This window comes from Sesamum indicum, linkage group LG4 (assembly GCF_000512975.1).
Source record: "Sesamum indicum cultivar Zhongzhi No. 13 linkage group LG4, S_indicum_v1.0, whole genome shotgun sequence".
Taxonomy (NCBI): domain Eukaryota; kingdom Viridiplantae; phylum Streptophyta; class Magnoliopsida; order Lamiales; family Pedaliaceae; genus Sesamum; species Sesamum indicum.
In genome coordinates this window covers 13,137,147-13,164,631 of record NC_026148.1, presented here as the reverse complement: position 1 = coordinate 13,164,631, position 27,485 = coordinate 13,137,147, and the positions used below count along the sequence as shown (strand labels likewise).

The 27,485-nt window shown below is 34.5% G+C and overlaps 3 protein-coding genes and 1 pseudogene across 4 annotated transcripts; 1 reads left to right on the top strand and 3 right to left on the bottom strand.

Annotated features, from left to right (window-relative positions):
* LOC105160909 lies at nt 1,162–2,875 on the top strand (annotated as a pseudogene).
* Nucleotides 9,156–14,898, bottom strand: LOC105160908 (26S proteasome non-ATPase regulatory subunit 7 homolog A). Its single transcript, XM_011078428.2, has 10 exons — nt 14,552–14,898; nt 13,448–13,540; nt 13,284–13,365; nt 11,759–11,855; nt 11,476–11,551; nt 11,275–11,333; nt 10,757–10,879; nt 10,524–10,581; nt 10,333–10,418; nt 9,156–9,676 (listed from the first exon to the last, which is right to left on the bottom strand). Exons 1-10 carry the CDS (start codon nt 14,736–14,738, stop codon nt 9,605–9,607), a joined length of 933 nt encoding a protein of 310 aa, XP_011076730.1. The 5' UTR covers nt 14,739–14,898; the 3' UTR covers nt 9,156–9,604.
* LOC105160907 (SNW/SKI-interacting protein) lies at nt 16,254–18,850 on the bottom strand. 2 transcript variants are annotated; one of them, XM_011078425.2, is made up of 2 exons: nt 18,692–18,850; nt 16,254–18,329 (listed from the first exon to the last, which is right to left on the bottom strand). In XM_011078425.2, exon 2 carries the CDS (start codon nt 18,288–18,290, stop codon nt 16,491–16,493), a length of 1,800 nt encoding a protein of 599 aa, XP_011076727.1. In that variant the 5' UTR covers nt 18,291–18,329; nt 18,692–18,850; the 3' UTR covers nt 16,254–16,490. The 2 variants fall into 2 exon arrangements, with proteins under 2 accessions (XP_011076727.1, XP_011076728.1); XM_011078426.2 differs by having other exon boundaries at nt 18,658–18,784.
* LOC105160984 (probable pectinesterase/pectinesterase inhibitor 59) lies at nt 23,210–25,857 on the bottom strand. Its single transcript, XM_011078532.2, has 2 exons — nt 24,937–25,857; nt 23,210–23,971 (listed from the first exon to the last, which is right to left on the bottom strand). The coding sequence occupies exons 1-2, from the start codon at nt 25,817–25,819 to the stop codon at nt 23,277–23,279; spliced, it is 1,578 nt and encodes a 525-aa protein (XP_011076834.1). The 5' UTR covers nt 25,820–25,857; the 3' UTR covers nt 23,210–23,276.

Genomic DNA, 27,485 nt, shown 5'->3' with positions numbered 1-27,485 from the left:
TCACGTGCATTTTAAATTTAAACCTATGATCAACGATATTTTCAGTAGGAAGGAGGCTCGTCGGGAGTAACTTGACTAAGTCTAAAAGTATGACACTACAGTTAGCTTACAGGGAAAATGTAATCGGCTGGCCGACCTTTTGGCTCAAAATGCAGTTGCTAACATAGTTGACGAGTACTATGAATCTTGCCCGGCCGTTTTTGAAGGATATTTTGGAAAATGATATGTATTTTGAAACTAGTAGAATTATTTACACTCTTTGTATGAACTCTATTTCCAAACTTTAATCTATATATCTATTACGTTTGCTTTGGGGAGAAAAATATATATAAAAAAAAATATTGGAGAAATGGGAAGAACGAATTCTGTGAATTATTTTCTACCCTTATATTCATAGGACCTAACGAAGCGACCCGGACCTTGACCGTAACTATTGGTACGAGCAAATTGAAAGGCACTTGCGTCACATTAGAGGTGTATAATATTTGTCTAATTTTATATATATGAATTAATTGTTAAATTATTTTTTTTCTTCTGTAGTTTGGTTGTTAATTATTGATGAATATATATATTGACCGAATTTTTGAAATACTAATTTAATAATTATGTTATTATTATTATCTTTATAAAACCATAGGAATATAATGACAAAATTATACTTTTTAATCTCATAGTATAGAGGTTCAACACTTTTAGTCATATTTTTAAAATGGTTCAAAAATTAAAAAAAATCGAAGTATTTAGTCCTATGTTTTATAGAAATTTCAAAATAATTTAAAAAATTGAAAGACTCAATATATTTAATTCCACAAATTTCGTAAAGGAAAAGATTAAATATGTCAATTTTTTTAATTTTAAATTATTTTAAAGATCCCATCAAACAAAAAATTAAAAATATTAAACCCTTATTCTATGAATAAAAACTATAATTTTGTCGAATTATGTTTGAAAAATAAATGTGGATAGTTTCTTGTAATTGATTAACGCAAATCGATATAATGCGTGGTGATATTTTGTGATCCCCTGTACACATTTGATGTTCTTGCAAATTGCATAAAATTACTATTCCCTGTTTGTTGGCAAAAAAAATTACAAGGAGCCAAAGAGTCCACGTGCCCTCCAATCATATATATTTTGGACATCCCTTCAACGAAAATATTACACACAACATGTTCCCCACAGTCAACTCAACCCCAATCATCTGAATGACAACACGATCACACATTCCCCAAATGCATGAACCCTAACTCCTATATATACCCCCCACTCTCCCTCCCCATTCTCTCTCACTCTCACTCCTCATCACTTCCCCCTCTCCCCTCAAGTGAGACATCCCACTTCCCATAATCACCTCTCATTACCTTCAACGCTGATCTCATCATCATCAGCTTATCAACAATGGTTTCCAAATCTGTACCTGTGGTATCAAAGTTTACTGTTTTCCCTGATAAAGAATCCACCTTAGGAGAGCTGAAGCTCTCTGTTTCTGATCTCCCCATGCTCTCCTGCCACTACATTCAGAAAGGAATCTTGTTCACCAATCCACCATTTCCGATTTCTCAACTTGTTTCTTTGCTCAAAGGCAGCCTCTCTCAGACCTTGGCCCATTTCCCGCCTCTCGCCGGCCGCCTCGTCACTGATGCTGACGGCTACATTTATATCACCTGCAATGACGCCGGAGTCGATTTCATTCACGCTGATGGCTCCCACATCCACGTCGCCGATTTGTTGGGGTCGGCTGATGATGATGTGCCGGAAGCGGTGAAGGGCTGCTTCGCGTTTGACGAAACGGTGAGTTATGAAGGGCATTTCAGGCCTATTCTTGCCGTTCAGGTGACGGAGCTGGCTGATGGTATCTTTATTGGCTGCTCCGTCAACCACGCCGTAGTGGACGGGACTTCGTTCTGGAACTTCTTTAACACTTTTGCGGAGTTCAGCAGAGGGGTGACGAAGATTTCGCGGACCCCGGATTTCAGCCGTGATTCAGTTCTGATTTCTGCGGCAGTGCTCAAACTGCCGGACGGTGGCCCACAGGTTACCTTCTCCGGCGAGGCTCCGATAAGAGAGAGGATTTTCAAGTTCAGCAGAGAATCAATTCTGAAGCTCAAAGCCAAAGTTAATAACAGTAATTGGGAAGATAACGACGGGATTGACGTCGCTGAGCTAATGGGCAAGCACAGCAACGACACTTTGAAATTTCCGGACGGCAAGTTGACACCGTTAACCTGGCTGAGAAACGCCGTGCGCGCTGCTGTGGCGCGGCATCACACGCGCGAGGAAGTTACCAGCCTCGAAAACGACGACGTTCAGGATGGCTATTAATTGCCGCCACAGGCTGGAGCCGAAGCTTGACCCATTGTACTTCGGAAACGCGATACAGAGCATCCCTACATACGCATTGGCTGGCGACGTGCTGGCTAAGAGCCTACGGTGGTGCGCGGAGCAGCTGAACACAAGCGTGGCGGCGCACGGTAACGGTGCAGTGAGGGAATACATAGAGGATTGGGAGCGGGACCCACGGTGCTTCCCATTGGGGAATTTTGATGGCGCGATGATCACTATGGGTAGCTCTCCGAGGTTCCCAATGTTCGAGAACGATTTCGGGTGGGGCCGACCCGTTGCAGTTCGGAGCGGGCAGGCTAATAAATTTGACGGCAAGATTTCCGCGTTTCCGGGTAGGGAAGGAGGCGGGTGTGTTGATCTTGAGGTGATCTTGGCGCCCGAAACTATGGCGGGTCTAGAGTCCGACCCGGAATTCATGCAATATGTGTCCGTTTATTAGTTAATTAAAAGCATGTATCTAATATAATATTGGGTGTTTAATTTGAGTCCAATAGTGAAGGAGAGTTTGATATAAAGATTCTGGTTTGACGAAGTTGCATTTCTCATTTTCTATTGTATTTTTATTATATTATCTACATGTGTTTATGCGTATAAAATTTAGGTAGTATGTGAATTATTTTTTCTTTTTTAGGGCAAAATTGAAGATTTTACATATTATAATAATTCAAAAAATGTGTAACAATAGAAGACTAAGTATGGTATATTTCATGTATGCGTATAATTTTTTAAAAAATAAAATACTTATATAAATTGTCTTATTAATTTTTGTAGAATAGAAAAGTACCTAGAAGAATATATTCTTATTTTGATTTATAAATTAATATTGAAAAAAAAAAAATAATGTGCGAGAAACCAAAAAATTTTAAACATAAATGACAGTTCAAAATTAAGTGAGAGATCAAAAAAATATTTTGATTTAATAATACAACGAGTCAAAACTCGATGTGTTTGAAAATAGTTTTTTTATTAAATTAATAATTTATTATCAAAATGCAATTGAATTAAATAAAATAAAGAGAAGAGATGGATTAAAAAAATCATATATAAAGAAAAATATGGATGCCGAAAAATAAGTAGGGGAGAAGTAGTAACTTAAATGTGAAAGTGAAAAAATAAAATAAATAAATAAATTTTAAAATAAAAATAAAAATGACAAACTAAAAAACTATAGGACATAAAAACCACCTTTTCAATTATATATAATATAGATATAGATTACGATATTGCATCAATCAGGCATTCAGATCCTCAACACAATTATGTTGAGCCCTCAACACAATTATTAACTTCCCCCCATAATTTAGCAAAACTCCAAAATTACTGGATGTATTGTTGGATATAGACATGACTCGAACACGGCCTCCGCGTATAAAATAAAAAAGAAAAAATAGGACACAGTGTCGGACACACCTATTGGTATGTCTAACACGTTTTGGACACATTAGGATTTTTTTTGTAATTTTAAAAAATTTTGGATGTCTTAAAAAGAAGTGTTTATGAGTTGACTTTGCTGATGTAAGAATATTATATGCATAAAATAATTGAAATACCAAACAAATTGCACTTGAAAGCAAGAATGATCCAGATAAGGTATCAAGAATGTCCAAATCAATTGTTCTTATATAGCCCACTAAAATTGGATGGTGACTCAATTTTGCACGAGCTGATTTCTCCTCAATTTGGAAAAATCGATGTATGTATGTGTAAAAATATTTAAATAATTAAATAATTAAATATGACTTTGGGTAAGAATTATGCATTTGAGAGAAAAACAAAAGAGAAAAATATAATGTTTTGAGATTATAGTAAATAATTTTAAAAGATAAAATAAAAAATTTGAATAGATGAGAATAAAAAACAATAATTAAATAAATACAAATGGGTTACTAAAAACTTATTTTATTTTATTTTTTTAATTGGAAATCGTGGACGGGAAGATGAAAGTTGAAGAGCGCAACCTTGTTTTAGTGATTAGGAAAAGAGTATAGATACTCAATTTGGGTACATCTATGTATACTATTATTAAAAATGGGTAAAAATACAATTTTAGTCCTATAATTTATGGAGATTGGTAATTTTTCTTCTGAATAAATTAATTTTTATAATTTAATTCTGTAATTTTAAAAGTTTGTCAAATTTCATTCTTTTTCGATCAATTTAGCCAAAAAATTGCATGTGACTTGCACATATGATGCAATTAAAAAGCAATTTTATTTCTGTAACTTAGAGAGCGTGGACATTTTGAGTCCTAAAACTTGAAATAGTTGGTATTTTTGGTCCTGCATGAATTTATTTACAGGACTAAAATTGCAAATAATTTGCAATTTTCAATCAAATTGGCCGAAAAAAGACTAAAATTTTTAAAATTATAAAGTTATAGGACTAAATGTGAAGATTAATTTATACAGGACTAAAAATGCTATTCCCTAAATTATAGGACTAAAATTATAATTTTTCCTTAAAAATATGATAGCAGAGTAATTAATTTGAATATTAAAATATCTATTAACAAAAATATCTCTAAACATACTTATTTATTTACATGATATCCATTTTTAAAATTAATTAACTCTCTCAATAATTTTGTATAATGCTATTTCCTTTAATTTGTCAAATTTGGTCAATTATTTATTTATTTTAATTAGATAAAAAAGTATAACAAAATTTTAAATTATGTGTATATACCAATCGATGGTTACTATAAATTTATTTCTTAATTTAATTATGATATAAGGTATGTGCTTAATACCTTTTTCTCAAATACATAGATATTAGTTTTTTTGGACATAGGCACTTTTAGACATTAACTTAAAAGGCAAAAGTTTTTGGGTCAGTTTTAACATTATCTTTAAAAGTAATGGAAATAATGACAAAATCAATAAATTTTGGGACAGATGGGAATAAACAATTTGGGTACTGTGGTCGGAGTATTTCCGTTAAAGAAGTTGGTGTTGATTGACATTTTTTCATTGCCACGAGTTATTATATCATTTAATATATTTAATTTATATATTGAGTTAATATATTAATAATTTAAATTAATAAATATATTTTTATAAAACAAAAAATACTATAAAAATAAATATATACCCACTTTTATGAAATTCGAGCTCACAACATTTTTGTTGTGTGATCTCAATATTTAATACAGCTTGACTTTTACTAATTCAAGAATATAAATTGTCCGCCACTCTCTATATAGGTTGGTGTAATGATTAAGGCACTAATCATCTATTATATTCCAATATTAGTGAGAAAGAAGACGAGAAGGATAAGGATGAATTTCAGCTCAGAACGTTTTCACCTAAATATTTATGAGCCCACGCACTTCAAAAATTATTAGGGACATGTGCCGGACACGGCATTACGTGTTCCAAAATATAAAATAAAAAAAAAGAACACAATATCTGGCACATTTTGAAACACGTTTAGAGTTTCTTTGTAATTTAAAAAATTTGGAGCTAAGACGGTATAAAAAAGAAAAAAATAATAAGCCCCTACTTTATGTTTTATTATTATCTTGATATTTTTATATTTCATATACACTTTAATTTTATAAAAATTAATAATATATAAAATAAATATATATAGTTATGTATTGCCATGTCGTATCCTAATTTTTTTTAGAATTTTCTACATAATTGTGTCAGTATCGTGTCGTATCCATATCGCAGTGTTTATGTCCATACATCATAGCATCTAAGTAATATTTATCGCATGTAATTATACTGATAAAAAGAACTTTATATATTCCTTTTGAGTTTATGAAAAAAGATTGATAAAATAGTAGGTAGTGATGTGGGAATATTTTATCTAGTTTTTCAAAGACCTTCCAGTGGTTATATTTATTAATTAGATAATATCTTATCAAGGTCGCTTTTCAAAAACTTTCTTGAGTTTACATCTTATCAAGGTCTCCAATAAAGACTTTATTTATAATACAATCCAGGCCAAGTATTAAAGGTTTAATACAAAATTATCATCTCAATAACAGAAACCTTAAAGATCTCTAAAAACCCTAATACGTATGAACCTCCAAAAGTCTATGTAAAATCGTACAATTAGGTTCCCTTATAAATATTAGCCCTCATGACATGTATAAGTGTAGGCTCCCTACTCTTTTTAATTTTATTTATTATCTACTCTAATTATGGACTAACTTAAGTATCGAAATATCATGAATATGACATCTCTAACGCGGTTCTGACAACTGCGTGTTCTATAGGTATTGTATGAAAATTTAAGGCAAGCCCATTTAAGTTGGAGTAGCAATTCTTCAAATAAAAGTTGCCCTAGCTATATTTTTTTGGAACAATAGGTAGAAAATTCATTATTGCATTTACATATTGTATATTTCTATGTAAACGTGACCCGATAATTGTAATATTCTGACGAAAAACTTCTCTTGTCCGCCGTTGAATTTCAAATGATTTTTTAAGAGTTTATTGGAAATTATATATGAGTGAAAAATTATATCCAAAATAACTTTCACATAGTTTAGGAGTGATTATTTATACTCCAAATTACTAGCTCTAGCCCAAAGATTACTAAAAAAAATGATTATAATTGACTATAATTTTAATAATATGGATTAAAAACTGTGGTAAAATTTTTTTATTTATCACTGTTAAATAAATAATATTGAATAAATTGCATAACATAGAAAAAAACTCATGTAATAAACTTGAATCAGTATTTAAAAATAGTAGAAAAATTGATGGTTATATCACTATTGCAGTACTGAGGATGGAGGGCCTCACCTGAAAAGTCTGTCCGTGATCTACAACTCCATTGTAACTTGTGTCCAGAAGCACGACACTGACAGCCTCCAAATTCAATGCAAGCCATTTATTTCATCACATATAGATTCATTTCCATTTCAAAATTCTGTAACCAAACATTGCATCTAGAATTTGCTTTCATTTTCGTCCAAATTGATGGATTTTAAAGCAAAATTTTTTAATTCTTTGTTATATTTTCTTTCATTTGTTTGAGTGGTTCATATTAGATAGGATCTCATAATTCTTTATCTCTATTTTTAAATTGTATTTTATTGAATTTTTTGAGAGATTTTAAATCTTTTTTATGTGGAGTTATTGAGAATTAGTTTTTAAATTCTTTGTTCAAATTTAAATTCTTTCGCGCACAAGAAAAGGTTATATTTGAATTAATGGATTTAAAGTTATGGATTTTAAATTCCCAGTACTAAATCTTTTGAATTTATTTGAATAACTCCAAATTTGAACTACATATTGTTGAATATTAATATGTAATTCTAAATTCAATAGAAAAGATATTACTTTTATTAAGGGTAAATTACATCAACATTTCTTGAAATTAGGTCAAATTACAGAAGCACTCCAATGTCTTTTGTAAAATTACGGCTACATCTCATAGGGGTTGTTAGTGTAATGTTTTTTAGGGTTGTTTCAGAAATGTTCAAGTCTACCAGTCTGTTAGGATGCCTCAGCTGCATACATCACTGCACTTCCACTTGACACCTATCGTAATGATAAACGGCTCGAGTAAACTCTGTATTTAAATAGGGAATATAGTTATAATTACAACATAAACTAAAGGAGTGTAGTTGTAATTTTACAAAACAACAAAAAATATTTGTGTATTTTGCTCAAGTTTCAGGAATATTAATTGACCCTTTTAGAAACGACTAATTACTACGGTTACAAGTGAAAAATGAGGCAAACGCTAAGCTACAGCTGTGGAACAACTATTAATCATTATCTCTACAAGTGAGATGAAAACATTAACAATTAAAAATCATAGTAAATATTTAATTATAGTTAAAATAATAGCTAATATTAATTAACTGGTGGTCGAAATTCTATTTTCTATATCAAATGTGTTTAACCAAGCTAGATAATATTTATTTACTATAATTTTGAAGTTTAGTCATTTACAATGAGCAGAGTAATTCTTTTTCTTTTTTGCAGTAATTTAAATTATATTTTATCGAATTTTGATATAAATTTGAACTATATTTGCTTCACATTGGTAAATTTCAAAGTGTTCTAATATAGAATTATTTGAATTATTACTTTTTAAATATTTTTTTTCAAATTAAAATCCATCAATTTCAATATTGTAAAACATCTTTTGATAAAATTACCATTTTACCTGTGAATGATATCATCCCCTCACAGACTTATCCCATCCTGTCCAAATAATCAGTCTCACTCTATGGATTATCATGTTTTGTGCCCTACCTTCCAAATAGAATTAATCATTATTGCACACACTTCCCATCATATCGAAGAAAAGGGGGCAATCATATCAGTTCTAAATTTCTAATGCATCGGATCTCATCAAAATTCTAAAATTAAATGCATGTAAACGACATATCAGATGACAATTCTCTGACACACATTTCTCTTAGGCTTCACTCAATAGTTAGTGCATTTGTTACTACATTCGGGCGCTCGATGCTTGTGCTTTTAGATAAAATAAATGTAACTTTTTATAACTATTTAAATGTATATATTGAAATTTATAGTGAATAAATGAAAGGATAAATTTAAATAAAATAGAATATTATAATTGAAAAAAGAAAATTAGAAGAGAAAAAAAAGCACCAAAATTTTAAAGATTAAGGAGGTGAAACGAGAGAGGAGAGAGGGCTACGTTTGAGAAAATTGAAGAGAAGTGAGAAAAAAAGAAAGCAGTAAAACTTCAGGACACTGTCCGGTTTCATTCATCAGTGGGCGATGTAATTATAGAAGAGCAGGTGGATCTGAAAGGGTTAATATACTGTAAACCCAGAGAAGGCAAATCTCGAACTAAATACACTTTCCAAGTTGGGAGCAGACTGATGGAATTTAGATTGGGGGTTAAGAAGTAGTGATCACAAAGGAAGTGATGCAATCGAATTTTGAGTACATTAATCACAGGAGAAAGAAGACATAATCTAATCAAGAACATTCCGTCTATCGTTGAAGCCCGTCTTTTCCATGAACCAGAATTCATATCTAATTCAGACAGAAGTAATTCCTATTCAAGTACAGCTGGAAAAAGTGATACGGTCCATATGAATCCCAGCTGAAGTTTTGATAGCCGATGATTTTCCAGTGTTGAGCTATCCAAAGGAAGAAATATTGGAAGAAATCAATGAGGAGCGTCAGGACTTGATCACAGCATCAGACGATCTTCCTTTCCAGCATTGCCAAAAGTCCGAGTTCGAAATCACCTTCCATCATGAGATTGGAATATCACATGGAAGCAAACATTTCCAATAAAATTTTCGTCTTTAGCTACCAGCAGCAGTAGGCACCGCAACCGGCTTGGAATCTTCTGCCTTCTCATGTTCTTTGTTAAGCATCTGATATTGTTGTCAAAGACGCCAAACCCACAGATTCAGAAAAATTTGTACAGTAAGTCGACTGATTGCAAATACATCATTTAATCACAAAATTACAGTGCATATCCCGAAAGCCATGTTGATAGAGTATATGCCACTATGCTTGCAAAATTGTAATGGAGTGACCATAAATCTAATGCATGCCTAGTCAACTCAAGGACACAAGATAATAAAAGCTCTATTATGACTGACTGCTCATGCAGCAGCATACACCACAATGTGCCATCATTTTGCAATTTTCCTGAATCATAATGTTCATTCATTTTGCCGAATGCTAACAAAAAATTCCAAAACCTGCTTTTAAGCTACAATCCCCTACCAGATATGTTAAAAAGATAAAGAACTTCAATATTACTTTCACACACGTCTTTCACCATATAAGAATAAGAAAAATAATTTAATGCAACTCCTTGCCATATTGCTTGTCAATTGTTTTTGTCATAGAGCCATGTATAAGATTCGTGCTTGACTATAAACCAACAATAACCACCATCTATTTACAAGTCTAGCCAGGAAAGTCTCTGGATCAGTATCACTAGGATCACAGAAGATCTAAATGATTCTGAAGTTACTCCTTTTAGAAACAAGAGGAACAAGAAAACACAAGAAAATCTTACCTTATTATTGATCAAATTATGGAGAGCAATCACACTTCTAATGAGGGATGACAGATATATGACCAACATCATATCATTTGTTTTCACTGTACAGGAGGTAGATAATAATTTTATCAAAGAGAAGCCTAAACGCTGATAAAGTTGATTACTAAAGCAAATAACAACCAACATTTAATTTTGAGCTGATTTACCTGCAAAAGCTTTAACAAGTTCGGATACATTCAAGTTTGGGAGTAGGTTGAACACATCCTGAAAGAAGCCAGCTAATATTTCAGCATCGAGTGCAAAATAATTTCTGTTATTTATTGAGAACTATATCTCATGAACAGATAATGATTTATCAAGAATAACAACCACAAGGAAACATGATTCCTAATGATATAATTAAGGTTAAATTACTACTAATAGACATGAAAAATGATACCTGGAGATGGTAGAGGATTTCATGATTTAAGGGGAGCTTCCCATCAATAACCAGGTCAAGATAACTCCTAATCTCTTTTAGTCGTGCATCCAATCCTTTCAAAGCAGCCAGTTTTCCAGTCACCTAAGGCAAATCAAGAAAATAAGTTTATTATTCTTCATCAGTACACAGTTTTCATTGAAGGGACATCAGTACACAGTTGGTAGCATAGAATCTACTTTTATGCACCTCCTATTTAATTTATCTACTTTATCGGATATTCAAACTAAGACTCCACTCCCTAAAATGAAAATATTTTTTTTCCGAAGAATACCTCACATAAAATAGTATGACTTGCCATTTCTCAGGGCAATATTGTTAACATATGTGGCAAACTCGGTAATGTTAACATATGACAAATGCTCAAACATATGGCAGATTCAAATCTCCATGCTGAGTGAAACTATATAACTTAAGATGGGATAGCAGGCCCAATAATCATCTGTACACTTTAAAGGGGTGAAGATGTAAGAAGGAACCTCCGTTGCAAGGGTGCTGACAGTCGTGTCCTTCACATCCCTTAGCAAGTGTTCAACTCCTATAATAAACAGGATTAACCAGAATTATAAGTTTCTATAGAAGAGAAACAAACAGAGAACCCAAAAAATTGATGTAAACACAATATTCATTGGATAAACAACAAAAGCAAGCACCAACGCAAATTCCCGTGCAAAGCATACCTATTTCTTCAACTTCATGAGCAGCAATTTCTGAAGGAACATGCACAAATACTTTCTGGCTTTTCTGAGTTGCATTCTGCAAATTCATTCAAAATGTTAGACAATATCTTCTTATAGTGGGTTCTGCTGAAGTAGTATTCAGGGTGTTCCTCTTCACAGTACATACACGTGAAAAAAAAGAAAGAAAACATAGTTACCATTGAGCAAGTAGAATTTCAAAGACAAGGTGACAAGAATAGGACGTGTTACATAAATAAGACTCAACAATATAATCTTATCATACCTCTTTAACCTCCTCAACAGCGTAATATGCTTTCGTGGGTATACCAAGCTCTTTTGGCTGGACATCAATAATGACCAGCACCGGAGTTGGAACATAACTGCAATAGCATGAAAGATTGAATTGTCATGGTTTGACGAAATGCTGTTAGATGATAACTCAATTAGACATAATTCGCAAAAGAAACTAGAAGGAGCAGGGAGGTTAAAGAAAGGCATTGGTTGTGGTATCAGAAGGACATGACATGCTCAGAATTGGAACTGTACAAATGTTACTCAAAGTGTGGCCAGTTCCAGAAAATATGAATAACCTATCAAGCAGATGGCAACAGTGAGAAAGAAGGGACAACTTCTCACTTGGACATGTCTTGAGCACAAAAAGAAGTAGAAAAAGAAAGGAAAAAAAAATAATATTATAGTCAAAAGACTAGGACAAGAACTGATGACAAATACAAAAAGCAATTGAATCGTTGAAACCAACCCATGACATTTCCAGAGATCGATAAGCTCCAAAATATTATAGAATATTGTTTATTTGGAAATAACAATTCATCGAGAAGAAACGAAGCAATCCATGTGAAGATTTCATTTGTTTCTAACCTAGGATGCTAAGATACAGTGCCTATATATTTCTAGAGAATACACAATATTTCCATCAATAACTCAGCTTGAGATGATGCCTGAATTTCACTAAGATGTCTCAAAACCATCTCCCCATCAATCCTATCAAAAGTAAAATTCAATTATGTACTAGTGATCCTTTTAAGAAACAAGGAACCTACTGAAACCACTCAGAGGACAATAATGATCAAATAGGATCGCTCAACAAATCACTTCTACTCCAAGGACAGACGATATTGTTGGTTCTAATGCATATGACCCGGCAGTCTGAGATTCCTCAAGTGTTAAATTTATATAAGGACAAGCAAACAACTTTCCACAGAAACATCTGCTCAAGCATGAAAAAAATTCAGGACAGAGACCTCATAGTTGTCTAGGAACACAAGTGATTTCAGAAAGTGATAATTGCTTCAGGATGGTAAAGGAATAATAAAGATCTTAAATAATGTGAACATAATATGAAACCACTGGGTACAACATAATGGAAAAGTCAAAACTCTTCATAATCAAGTCTTCCATTTAGATATACATCATCTTTTGTACTTAATTCTGTCTCTCAATGATGGCATACCAACAGAAATCCAGTATTTCCACTTCTATGCTATTAGCATTGTTCATTAAATAAACTTCAAGGGACCTATCCTCATGAAGAAGGCAACAATCTTAATATTTCAAATACAAAGGAATGTGGAAACATGAAAACAACACCAGTTCAGTAATGATCAAGTAAACCCTCACAATAAGCTCCATATTACAGAATGCTTGACAGGAAACTTTTAAAATGAACTGCATGTGATTCCGGAACAAGGACAAAAGTAGCACTTGTCCGCTTAAAGAAACACATCCAATCAATTCCCACGGACAGATGAAAAAGAAATTTCTTTTCTTTATGAAGACAGAGATCTTACTCATTGAAAAGTCCATGAATATTTAGGTCGTTCTCCCTCAGTTTTGGACCAGTGCTATACCACCCCACGACATGCTCCTTCGCTGACACAATTTATACACATCAAATTATACCCGAACTTCGATCAATATTTAGTCAGAATCTAGTCTGCAGAAAATTGCAAACCATTTATTCTTCTGAACATGGAGAACATCGCTTCGTGGTAGTTATGATCGAGAAACCAGATACTTGGATCCTTATCATCTTCTTCAAAAGGCACTGCTTACACCAGGCAAATATGTTAGAGAAAGCACAATCTATGCATCTCATAAACAACTAGAGATTCAAGAGTTGAAAGACACATTTCCAAAAGGTCCAAAAAGAAAAAATAATGCAATAATTAATAGAATAAGAAATCTCAAGATGAAATACGTTATTAAATTTGGTCATGCCTTCCAAAAAATTATTATTTCATAGCATTGCTTGAAGCAAATGAACATATATCAACAAGGTGTTACAAAATTACCAAACTTCTGAAGCACACTTAGAACAAGGTACTTATATCATAACCATAGATGAACCACTACAAATTTCTATAAAAAAAAACACTCATGTATAGACATAGAAGGTGAAAAGCAATCCACAGGAGAAGTTTCCAAATGAAAGAGAACTCACTGAAGTACTCAAGAACAAGGTCTCAATTATAATTTGCTGCATGCCATTGGGTTAAATTGGATTAATTAGTAAATTGATTCTATCTTGTTGAAATAGACACGTAAAAGGGAGGCCAAAAGGCCGAGTTCTTAAGGAAATGCGCCTACTGATGCAAAACATATAGCACCAACATATTAAGAATTTCAGTTCCAGGCTTTTATCTGTGTAAAGTGAAGCAAACTCCACTTTTTTGCTAGTTCTGAAAAATTATTTGTAAATAGAATCCAACATTTAGCTGAGTGAACTACGAATTTCTTAGTATGAACATTACAATAAACACGAACGGTACTCATTCGCTCATAAATATTGCTCATTCCATAATTATTACACCCTAAAAGTAAACGACAAAGACTATAATTGCTACTGCCGAAATTCATTCCCTCCTAGACCATCCAATAAAAACCAATCGAATTCCGTCCCTAAAAGATCCAAAACAAGGGCTTTACATGAGAAACTCTTAACACGAAATTGTAGAGTCACTCCACATATAATTAGATACAATGAACTCTAAAACTCTAGAATATACCAAAAAAAACCCTCAAAAAATGGAGAAATGATCAGATCTGAAATACTGACCAGCATAGCTGTTGGTAACGTCAACGGTACCCTTAAAGGAAGTTCCCAGAAGCACACCCACGACGCGCTTTCTGGTGTCACGCGCCACCCGATTATAGTGGTCGACGATGCTCAGCAGTACAAGCGGGTGCACCACCACCTTCTCGATCGGCCGCGAGGATATCTGCTGCGACTTTATCACGTCCATTTTCCTTCCAATTCTTGTGTTTTCCTCTCGTTTTCTTATTCCTTTCTGGGGTTTTCGGGGATTTTAGTTTCAATTTCTTGGGCGGAAAGGGAAATTAAATTCTGATATTTGGTATTTTTCTGTTTATATATCTTTTTGAACTTCAATTTCAGCAATTAGAGTTGAGAAAGCAGCAGTCTTTTTGCTCTGTATTTCACAAAATCCTTGGAAGAATTTTGCTAAGCCCAATAGGCCCAGTTCCAGAATAGGCCATCTAAGACTCCACATACATGAACGCGTCAGCTCCAGGTCAGAATTCCAACAGTTGTCTTCCAGTGACTTAACTACATAAAAAAATCAACCACAACGTGCATCCGCATTGTGAATGCAGTAACAGTCGACCTTGATCACTAAACTACGGTAATTGGTCGGACATATAACTCAATTACCAGTTGAATATGTTCATTATACTTACAGTTAGCATGTATTTTGCAGTCTGAGTGTTCAAAAAGTTTGATTCCTTTTCAGCTGCGTATATCATATTGCTTATAAATTCGGCTTGATCCATCCTGTGATTTCTGACTGTCGAGCATCAGAAGGTAAATACAACGCATAATTGGTGATGAAGTTCATCAGTAATTCCGTACCTCAAAGGAAGAATGATATGAAATTTGTTTGGAATAATCATTAAAGTTTGAGGAAAACAATAACACAATGCAAAATGCTTCTGCAATTTTAGGAAGTTCATCAGTACCTCAAGGAAGAAAGAATTGTGAAGAGGGAAAGCTAATAACTGAACTGCTTTTTTCTTGGTTTCTTGTTGCTGTCAATCTTTAGTACAAACTAAAAAAAAGTGGTGATTTGGTCTAACTGAAGGACAAGGATTGAGGGTAGAGGCTCCATGGAAGTAATCATTCTTGATAGAAACATGAACACTGAAATCTTTGGACATGCTGAGAATTTCCCAACCCTAAGTACATGTCACAAGGAGGTGAATACAAAATGCAAGTGCGTGTTTCCGTACATTTTTGTGTTCTTAAGAAAACAGCAACTGAATCAATGACTTCTTTTTTTAACAAAACGTAAATTGGCAGCTGATGTTATTTATCAGTTGAATTGTAAAACTTTCTACTTGTTCCAAGTAGAAATCAAACTGTGCTACCATCTCGACAACTTCGGCCCCATGACTGGGTAATAGCATTTCCACAGAATTCAGCATGATAACCTATCTGCAGGCCAGCATAAAGACAGACAGCAGCAAAGGCAACTGACTTCTAAAATGGGAAAAGGAGAATATGTTGGAGGCTTTCTGGCAACCCAACACAGAGAAAGGGGGCGACGCACCCACCATACAAGTTGGGGAAATGGGAGTATCACTCTTCAAATTTGTAGTATGACATAACAAGATCAACCAATAACCTTAATGCCAATGTATTACTATAGTGGATAATCAGGGGTTCACTATTCTTCAAATAATCTCATTATTCTACTCTCAACTGAAAGGAATTACCAGCAAGTATATAGTAATATCAGGAATAACACTTAAAAAGACATTAAATTCAATTAAGCAAAAGCACAAACAGACTCGTTGGTCATACTATAAAACAAAGTCATGGTTCATATCAAATACAGCATGCGATTAGCATCACTTGTCTCATTGAAGGCAGCAAGACAAGGTACAATCTCGAATCCAGTTTCCATTTAAAACATAGCCTGAAGTGTCAAAGCAACAAAAGTTGGAAGCTTGGGGGGCCAATCGAAGCAAATGGAAACTCAGCGCCCCTTGTCAAATGCAATTCGTGATCTACCTGACCCCTCGAAGCCATCTCTCATGGATCCAGCACTAGCCTTCAAGGTACCTCCGCTCCCAACTTTGTCCATTGCTTTCTTACCTGTCTTAACCTCTGTCAAGAATTGATCCAGACCAAATGGGTCTTCTTCAGGTGGCTGGTCTTTATCAAACTCAACAGGCCTGTCCCTTGGACCAGTCCTCTCAGATGTGCCTGCAAATGCCCTGTCAGGCTTAAAGCGCTCAGTCTTCATCAGCTTCTCCAGCTGCTCATCAGCACCACCATACATCTCATCATCCGCATCTTTCTTAGGCCTATACAGAGTACTCATTGTAGATTGAGTAGTAAACAAGCCCTTGTCATAGATGTTGTAAGCATCATCGGTGGCAAAACCAGAATCCATCCCTTTCTCTTGGTTAAACAACCTCTGATCATACATAACTTCACCACCTCTCGTTCCAGTGGAGGCCATTCCGAGAGCGACTTTCTCACTGATATCACGATCTCTATCCCTGGTAATTTTGCTCTTCTTCCCCATAGCGGCATCTTTTGCCTCCAGTCTTCTTTCCCTCTCCCTCTCTTTGCGCCTCTCCTCACGAATTTTTTCCCTTTGCAACCTTTCCTCTCTCTCTTCTTTTGTTTCCTTGGGTGCATCTCTGACACGTTCATAATCAATATTCATATCACCATCACTAACACCGCCCCTCTCAGAAGGCATTGGCACAGCAGCTGCTGGAGCAACACCAGTTCTCTCAGATCTTGCCTTCCGGGCCAGCTCCCGCAGTTCCATCTCTTTCTTCTCCTTTTCCTTCATCATCATCTCCTTCTGAACCTTTGATCGCATTGCAACAGCCTCTCTAGCTTTCTGTTCAGCAACATATAGAGCCTCAGATAACTTGGCAAAATTGTCATTAATCTGAACGTCCTGAAGCCCCCGACCATCCGCCGCCAGACGCTTGTCCAGTGGTATTGTATATCCCTTTGGGTTCTTCCAGTTAGAGATGCAAGGTGGGATCTTCCAGTCTTGCTGGTCTTTAACAGTCACAGGCCGAGGTGGAGAATGCATAACAGGCACCGGTGGAGAGCCAGAAGCTTTTGGAACCCTCTTGTGCTTAAACTTCGGCGGCTCCAATGGATCCACTGGCATCTCCACCATGCGAATAATTCTCTCTTTAGCCCCAGAATTAAAGGCAGCTGACTGTTGAGATGGCTTGTACTTAATAAACTTAGAGTCTGAAGACTGTGTAGGAACATTTTTTGGCTGTGCAGCACTCAACCTGACATTCACAATCTTCTCAAGTGCAGCCTTAGTCTCTTGGGTCGTCTCATCAATCTCTTTCTGCTTCTCATCCACCTCCATATCTTCTTCTTCCTCATTATCCTTCGCAAAGATCGGAACAAGGTCAGAGTGCTGAGAATACACAATCTTCTTCGCATTTTCATTCTGCCTCACAATAGCATCATATCTCAAGTTCCCACGCTCATCCACTGTGAGAGGCAAAGTCTTCCCACCTGGTTTCTGATTCGTACTTCGCCCCATGCCAAGCGGGTACTGTGCATAGTGAATTTCAGGGAACGCCCCTCCATCCCCAAAGTCCTCAGGCTTTGACGGCTTGAACCCCGCGCGTTTCAAGTAAGGAGGCACTGGCTTAGCCTTTGGGGCCTCAGTATCTCCATCCTCAGACAAACTATACCTACTTTTGAACCATGGATCGTTAGAATGATCATAATTAGTGTTCACCGATGACTTTGCCTTCGGAAGAATATCTGTCAAGGCCACCATCTTCAAACTCCGATCTCAATATAAGCTACTACCTAACCCCTACAAAAATCCCAGAAAATGTCATAACAGGCAAAACAATAACACTAATTGCTGATAACAGATGTATACCTACCGGGATCCAAAATTGAACCAAGAAGAAAACCAAAAAATCAAGAGACATAGAAGCGCGTAATGCATAAAATCAACGACAACCCTAAGCCCAAATCACAGTATCTAACACGTTCACGCGTTAACAAGAAAAGTTCAAAGATTTTAGCTACCTCAAACCCTAACAAAGATCTACATTCGGTTTCGATTATCCGATCAAAGATTCGAATCCCCAAACGAACTCCATAATCATACGAGAAGAAAACCCGTCAAAACTTACACATATTGATGTATAGAGAAGGCAAGAAACCGACCTGGGATTTGAACAGAGAAACACAGGTCCAAGAATACCTTCAGCCTTTGAGTTGGAGGATAATCAGGCGGCGATACAAAAAGGGTGCAGAGTGAAAGATAATGTTTGGACACAGGAATTATATAAAACAGGTTTTGGTTTCATCAATATAAGGCGGCTTCTAAAATTGGTCCGGGTGCAAACTCAATTATTATTACCTATCTACTAATTTTTATATATATATATATATAAATATATATATATATATAAATATATATATATATATAAATATATATATATATATAAATATATATATATATATAAATATATATATATATATAAATATATATATATATATAAATATATATATATATATAAATATATATATATAAAACAAGGGTTCTTTCTACTTCTTGAATATCAGTTTATAACACCACGACACTAATTTTTTATTACAACGATGACACATCTAAGTTAGTTTTTCTTCTTGTTCTTTCCCTTTTTTTTTCTTTCTTTTGAAACTTAATATGTTGGTTTATATATTTTTAATATTTATAATATATTTAAAAGCGTGAATGATTGTTTATTATATGAATACAGAAAAGGTGTGGTACAATAATTAATTTTGGAAAAAAGGCCTCTAAACTCACAAAAAGTTGTTAATGATACGTTGCACCAATTTTAATTATGATGATTTAATTTTAAAAATTAATTATATTTTTTTATAAAAATGACTCTACGTTATTTTAACACCACCAAACTATTTTTTTCTCGTGTTATATATGTCTTAAGTTGGTTTTCTTTTGTTTGAATTGTTTGTTTCTTTCTTTTCCTGAAATGAGATTTGTTGATTTGTATATTTTATTGTATTTATAATATATCTTACAACGTGAAAGATTATTTATTATACACACACAATACAACGTGCCATGATAATTAATTTTAAATAAATAAACACCATCTAAAATGTGTTGGTACGTATCGCTCCAACCTAAATCATTTATATAGACATTTATATATTATCCACCAATGCATTATATCAGTTAGGACTAGGAGTGACAAGATGGTTTGAAATCCATGGGTTCAACCCAACCAACTAGTTTTGGGTTGGGCTGGATAGTCATATTTTCAAATCAGTTGATACGAGTTGAATTAAAAATAAAATTATATTTTGTATGGATTAAATATGGGTTATTAATGGGTTCTTAATGGATTCAACCCATAAACTACAAAAAAAAAAAAAAAAAAAAACAAAAAAAAACCCACGATCTTGTCTTCTCAATTAGCTGCACTGACAAGTCCATTTTCTCTACTAAGGGTGTTCAGTTCACTTAATCGAATTGAACTGATTCCCCCAAAATCATAAAACAAAATGCCTCAGTTCAATTTTGGTTATAATCGATTTTTTTTTTGTTTTTTCAATTTAAAAACGAAAAACCGATTTTAAAAAAATAAATAAATAAAAATGATTTCATTTTTTTTTCTTTTCTAGCTTTCAATGGTGAGAGAGAGAGAGTTAGAGGAGAGAGAGAGGGTTCTCACTTCTCATATATTTTAAAGCCAAGTCAACTCAAGTACTTTCTTAATTTTGACTCAATTTAAATATATTTATTTATATAATATAAATATAAATATAATATATTATATAATACAGAATATATTATATGTAATTAATAAAATTAAAAAATATATAAAAAAATTTAGTTTTTCGATTTGGTTCTGCCACCGAACAAGGAAAAAAACCAACAAAAAAACTAACTTTTTTTAATAAATTCGGTTTGATTTTTTAGTTCGAACCTAATTTTTGGTTCGGTTCAATTTCGGCCAGTTTAATTGAATTGTAAACACCCTTATCCTCCACACACACACACACACAACCCTCATTCTCTAGACACACACACTCACAACTCTCTTTCTCCATATACTTTATATTTTGGATAAATTACAACGATCCCTCTTGAAATTTGACATAATTACGAATACTCCTTTATTGTTTGAAAAGTTATCAATACCCCTCTGATTTTAATTATCCCATTTCATGAGTTTTTGTTAGTTTTTATCTATTTTTTTGTGGTGAACTAATCAAAATACCCTTGCGGAATAATTTTTTTTTAATTTTTTTATCCACCAGTTAGATCTTTTTACAAATTTTTTTATTTTTTTTCTAAAAAAAAATACAGTAAGGGTATAGTTAACAATTTCATACCTACATCCACGGATTACATAATTTCATCAAACATCAAGGCAGTATTTGTAATTTTTTAAATAACTAAAGGGTATTTGTAATTATGTCAAACCTCAAGGGAGGTCGTTGTAATTAAATTATAATATTTTTATGTGACTTTTTTATTTCATATTACAACTTATGATTCTGAAGGTGATGAAAATGAAAATTGCCTCTCAACAAGTATAGAGAATTTGGTTGCACGACTTGGTATTCATTCAAGATGAACATCTAAAATTTTATGAATTATTTTGATAAAATTTAGTATTTTGCTAGATATTAGAAGATTTTTTTACTTTATGATTTAGCAATTGAATCTTGACATACATATCATAGTCAGAAATGACGTGTGATACAAGTTTAGTCGTAGTTACCTTTTTTAGTAGTTCAATTATAATTCTTTTTTCTTTTCGTTGTGTGAAATTTTGAAATATTTTAATTCAAATTGATAAAATAGTTTATACTAATCCGACCCAACCCATTCACAACCCAAATCGTCTTAGACCCACTCACTTGGATCCATTTTGTACCCGACCCATTTTTAACCCAATATGTAATTTTGCCTAGATAATATTTTAGCCTCCACCACTTGCGCTGCTAACCTGATTTTTTCTTCTCTCTAGTCACTCGCCCTTCTCCATAAACCAAATTTGCGCTTCTTGGCTGCAACTCGCCACCGTCATATACACCCCCCTTCATTTCTAACCGCTCCCTCCCCCTCAGACCCCCATAATCACCATCTCGGCCGCTATCGTCTGCCACCTCACCCCACCCTAATTCGCCTTCTCTGTCATATATATAAGTATGTATATATATGTAATATTATTTTATGTGTAGAAACATATTTGTTCTAGCATATGTTAATATATCTACTTAGATATTATTTTTATATAATTCTTAATTTGGTTATTCACTTTTTATATTTTTTATATATACTAATCGTTGTAAAGTATCGTCCTTACATACATATAATAAATAATCTTTCATATTTTAAAATATTTTATAAATAAAAATAAATATATAATCAACAAATCATATTTCAAAAAAAAAAAAGAAAGAAAGAAAAGAAAATAAATTTAAGGTATTATCGATATAACAAAAAAATAGTATAATAATTTTAAAATGATGTGGTGTCACCTTTGAAAAAAATAGAATATTTAAAATTATTTAATCAAGAATATAAATGTGTTGAATATCCATCACAATCTTCTACCGTTGTTGCCGACTTGGAGCTTCAGGATGAAGATGACGAAGCTGTTGTTCTTGATGCCGGATAGTGTAGTCGTATGTTTGAATTGTGCCTTTGATTCATTTTGTACGTATAGCTTTAGCCGATTTGCCAATGTGGCTGTTGAGTCATTTATTCGTTGGGGGATTGGTCACGTAGCTGGTTTGGGCAGTTATTTTGTTAGCATTTTGTTTTACTGCTTTGGTTGTGTATTTAAGCTGGGGTTCAAAACCCCTTTCTGTAACTTGAGATATTTTCATAATTGAGAGCAGAGAACATTTACCAATGGTTTTTCCTTTGTTTCTTCTTCTTGCAAATTTTACGTGGTATTAGAGTGTTCGTTGTGAAGGTCTCTGCATACTAGCATTGTATCGAATCTATATGTGATAGAGCAGACAATTATTGGTGCAATTATGACGGAAACTGTCTCCTCAACAATGACGACACAAAAACATGCGGAAGTTGCAAATCCATATGAAACAGATATTCTATTCACTCATCCATCTGAACATTGTCGTCTTGCATTAACATCTTCCCCATTAGATGGTACCAATTTCCTAGCATGGCAATGTGTCGTATATATCTCTCCGCACGAAGATGAAGCCAAGCTTCATAGACGGAGGTTTTCCACGACTAGCTCTTAGTTCATCAAATTTCGAGCAATGCAGGGGTGTTGATTTAACGGTCACCTCCTGGATTCGGAATTTTATGTCTAAAGATATAGTGGAATCGTTTATGTTCTGTGCTACTTCGTGAGAGTTATGGTTCGCGATACAAGCTAGGTATGTCCGAAGTAATGACCCTATGATTTATCAGTTACAAAGGGAGATTTTTTCAATTTCGTAGTAAGATTTAACACTTATAGTAGCATACCTTATGAAAGTTACGAAGTTGTGGAATGAGTTTAGTTGTTTAGCGTTTGTGCCTAAATGCAAATATGGAGGCTGTTCCTGTGGAATTAATAAAGCAATTGACAATCTTACTTCATCTATTCATGTGATGTAGTTTCTTATGGGGCTGCATGAAAGTTTTAATAATGAAAGAAGTCAAATCTTGATGCTTGATCCGTTGTCGGATATTGAGAAAACTTTTCATTGTATTTACAAATTAATTAACAAATAAAAAAATTCCACATCAACAGGTACGTACGCACACTCACAACCCCGCAATGAACGGTACACCCGTGCCAGGCAGCCATCCCCGACCCGATATTAGACCCGTAACTGTGAATGGGGCTGCCTCATTCGGGCTCGTTATAATATGGTAACCAGGCCACTTAACCCGATTATTCGTAGGAGCCGCTGGCCCGAAGTTTTGGTACTCCCCGTAATACAAGGTACTCAATGCGAAGTCAGAGCTGGCCCACCTTGACCAGCCCTCCGGGTCGACCAAATCATCAAGATAAGTCTTCATGATTACGGTCCGGGAGAACTCCTGCCAGGGTCGGCCCAAATAAGTCTTAAACGAACCCAAAACGGGTTTAAGGTCCGGGGCAGCAAGGATCCGGCAGTACTGGATCGAGATTCCCGTGTTTTGAAACGGGTCTCCCCGGCCCTGGGCGGTGATGATGTTAGCCTGACCGAATAAAGGCTTTCTGACGTAGATGACGCAGCTCTGGAACACGACGGCGGCGTTTCCAAAGATGAAGTCGATGGTGCCGTATATGTAACACAACTTATAGAACTGGCGCTGGGATTGAGCGAAAATGGTGTCCTGGTAGCCTTCGAAGCTACAGGCGTAGAAGAGGGAGAGGTCAGAGGCTGACCGGAGGGCTACTGCCTGCCCGCCTTCTGGCCCGGCGGTGTTCCGAAATGTGATTCCACGGGCCATGAATTCGGAGCCATCAACCCCTGGAAAAGCCCATATAAAGGGACTGATTAATCAATTCATTCATTTATTGTTTTTCATTTTTGAAAAAAAAAAAACTAAATTGATTGAAATTTTGTGACTATATAACAAGAAGTGAACTTCATCGTCATAAAATATTTATTTATTAATATATGTGGATATCAAGTTTGGCATGCAGGAGATTGCATTTTACATCCTATAAGTTAATATTTTTGTAATTTTAATCTTTATTATTTTTTAATTCATCAAATTGTGTCCCATGACTCAAAGAAATTTATAGTTTTATCTCAATCTTAATTCTTTTAATTTTTTTTAGGAAAACAACATTAATTAATTCTCTTCAAAACTTAATGAAAGTTGTGCTATGCACGTATTATTTCCAAAACAATTTAATGGAATTGAATAAGAATTTTAGAGTTATTGAATGCAATTCGGTGAGTTAAAAAATAATGTAATTAAAATCACAAAATCACTAATTTTTGGGACATAAAATGAAAAATTTCCTTTTAAAATTTTATAAAATTCAAGCGAAAACTAGTACTTGATGATTGCATTTGTAGTTTAATTTAATTGTATATACGTTCATAAAAATGTTAAGATGCACTGAATATATATGCCTTAAGAGTCATTATACGAAATAAAATACCAAAAAAAAAAGAATAAAAGAAAAATAGTGAAAGAATATGTCAACTCTTCATTTGAAAACTTTCGAAATTTAATTTTCTTTCTTCATTAATCCTAATTAACTCCTCCCCTTGATTCTCTAACATGTTCATAGAAAGATTATGAATCAACGGCTGAGCATTTTTCTAATCCTTTAGCAATATATTATTCAATTCCATGAGATATAAAAAAATTAATTAAACATATATTTTTTATGTCATTGAAAATACTTAAAAATTCAATTTTTGGTCTCATGCAAAATTTCAAATATAATCACAAAATGGAAAGTGCTGATCAGTCATACCCACAGTAGCAGAGCTGTACGTCGTGAAACCGGCGGAGACGCTCCGGTTGCCGGTGATCACGGTATACCTCACTCCATCACCCACCAGCGTCACCTTATTCATCGTCCGGTTTATCAATATATTCTCCTCGTAAACCCCCTTCTTCACGTACACAACCACCCGCCCGTCCCCGACCCGATTTTCTACCGCGTAGTTTATTGCCTCCTGAATGGACCTGAAATCGCCTGGTCCGTCCTTCGACACGATGACATTCGCCTTCGACGCCGTAGCCAGACCCACATCCTGCAAAAGTTTACGGTCACCTGGCGACACCCAACCCGGAAACCCATGATTATTCGTGTCGTAATTCGTTGAGGAGTTGCCCGAGAGAGCCCCATTTACCGCGAGGCTATTGCTTATCAGCTCTGAAAGATTACCCGACAAAATCGGGGAGCTGAATTTCCAGACTTTCAGCTCGTCGGAACCTGACCGGCAGATTTCGATGTTGGTCAAGGCTGAGCTGAGCCATGTTTGCGCGTCGGAATCCGTGAAGCTCGAGTTCGTTTTTATGCTGTGCAAAGTGGTGTTTAATTGGACGATGGTGCTGTCAATGAGATTTTCGCAGTCTCTAAACACGATCTTCTTTCTTCTGCTCTTTCCCGTGGAGCCAAGCTTCTCGACGTGGCTTTTCAACTCCACGGCTCGCTCCATGGCTGCTTGGATCGTCATGGCCCGGAAATCCTCGAGGGTTTTGGGGTCGAATCGCCCAGGGTCTCGACCCATGAAGTAGTTGCAGGGCTCCGGGTGCGGGACGGTGCTGCACCACCAACGAATGCCCTTATTCGTAATTTCACCATCAGCCAAAACGAAGAAAACAAAGAAAAAGAAGAAGAATTTGGACATTATAGTAGTTGTTATAGTCTTGAAGGGTTTAATGTATTAGCCACGGATATGAATTAGGGGTAAGATTCTTGAACGAATTTGGGCAGGGTTTTTGGGTTTATATAAACACCTGTGGAGTAGTGAAAGAAAGATTTGATAAAAATATAGTGGTAAGAGTTTAAAATGGAGAAGTGTGATTACTTTGTCTTGAAAATGAAGAGATGATTGTTTTATGTATGGGATCACGGCCATCGCACTCATCATGGGGGCTGGGCCGTGTGACGGACACACACGGATTTTGCTGTATCTCGGTCGGGTCAAGAGCCGTTTATTTGAAGCAATATCAACAGGGTCGCTCTCAGGGTTGGGCCGCCTAGGGCGACCACCCATGGCCCATCCCTGAGGGGGGCTTCACCCATTGTGCACTGCAAAAAATAATAATTTAAATACATACAGAAACAAGGCAGCTAACGTGATGGTTGCTGGTTGTATTACTGAGCTAGGAATTGTCAATGTGCATGCATGGCTTGGTACCCAAGATACATACCAACCTGTTAATCATGTGTTGTTGAAGTAAGCGGCTCAATGATCCACCATGCTTAACTACACTCATAATTAGTTCAACCAGGTTCATGTCTCAAACCAACCATTTAATTTGATGGTTGGGTTTAATCAAAGTTGGTTTCATCCAACCAAATCAATTGTTGAACAAGTGTAGCATACTTATTTATATATGATTATATCTTTTTTTTTTAAATTATACATCAATCACATTGTAAGTATATTACACTTGTCATATAATTGATTCAGTCAGATCACATTAAATTCAATTTAAATTAGAATTCCTGTTGGTTAGCCACCATCTAGCATTGGATTAATATCGAACACGCCCTGAATCCTAATTAAGTTGTAAGATTAGAATCTTATAGTTACAAAAAATTTAATAATATGCTATTTAAATATTTAATTAGAATTTGTATTTAATTAGCATTTAATGTATATATATTATCAGATATTGATTATACGGTACTCACATATTACTCCCCGACATAAAAGATTAATCGACCTATCGTCTTCTAGTCGAATGTGATTTTTTTTTCTTTTATCTCTAAATCAGGCTCGAGGAAAGGGGGAATAATTTTACAAGTGATTCGTTCTTAACAGTTGAACACCAATATGCATTAGTACATCTGATGGTTAATATATTGAGTGATGTAATTAATTATTTTTATTAAAATACTTAATGAAAATTAGAAGGGGAAAAAAAACGTTATTTGAGTCGAGTAGTTCTATGTCTGAAAGCGAGTGGAGTTAAAATTTATTACGTATTTTACAAGCACTAACATCCTAAACTAATGACACTTTACGTGAGTGTGATGGAAAATTGGAAATTTGTGTCTGCCGCCCTACTTTTATCCAATTGGGATTTGCTTAAATGTTGTTGGGTTGACTTTGCACCTTATTATTTCTCTCTATTTTTGGTGAATAATACCCACTTGCTAATTACTACATCTATTCCATCTGTGGTATCTAAAAATAAAAAATAAAAATTAAACTATTTGATATTCAATTCAAATAGAGTAATACAAGTTTGCTTAAATTTGATTTATTTAACTTAACAATTGAAAACTAAATAAAAAATTTTGGTTGATAAACTTTCAAGTTCGACTCATGTTTGATTTAATTA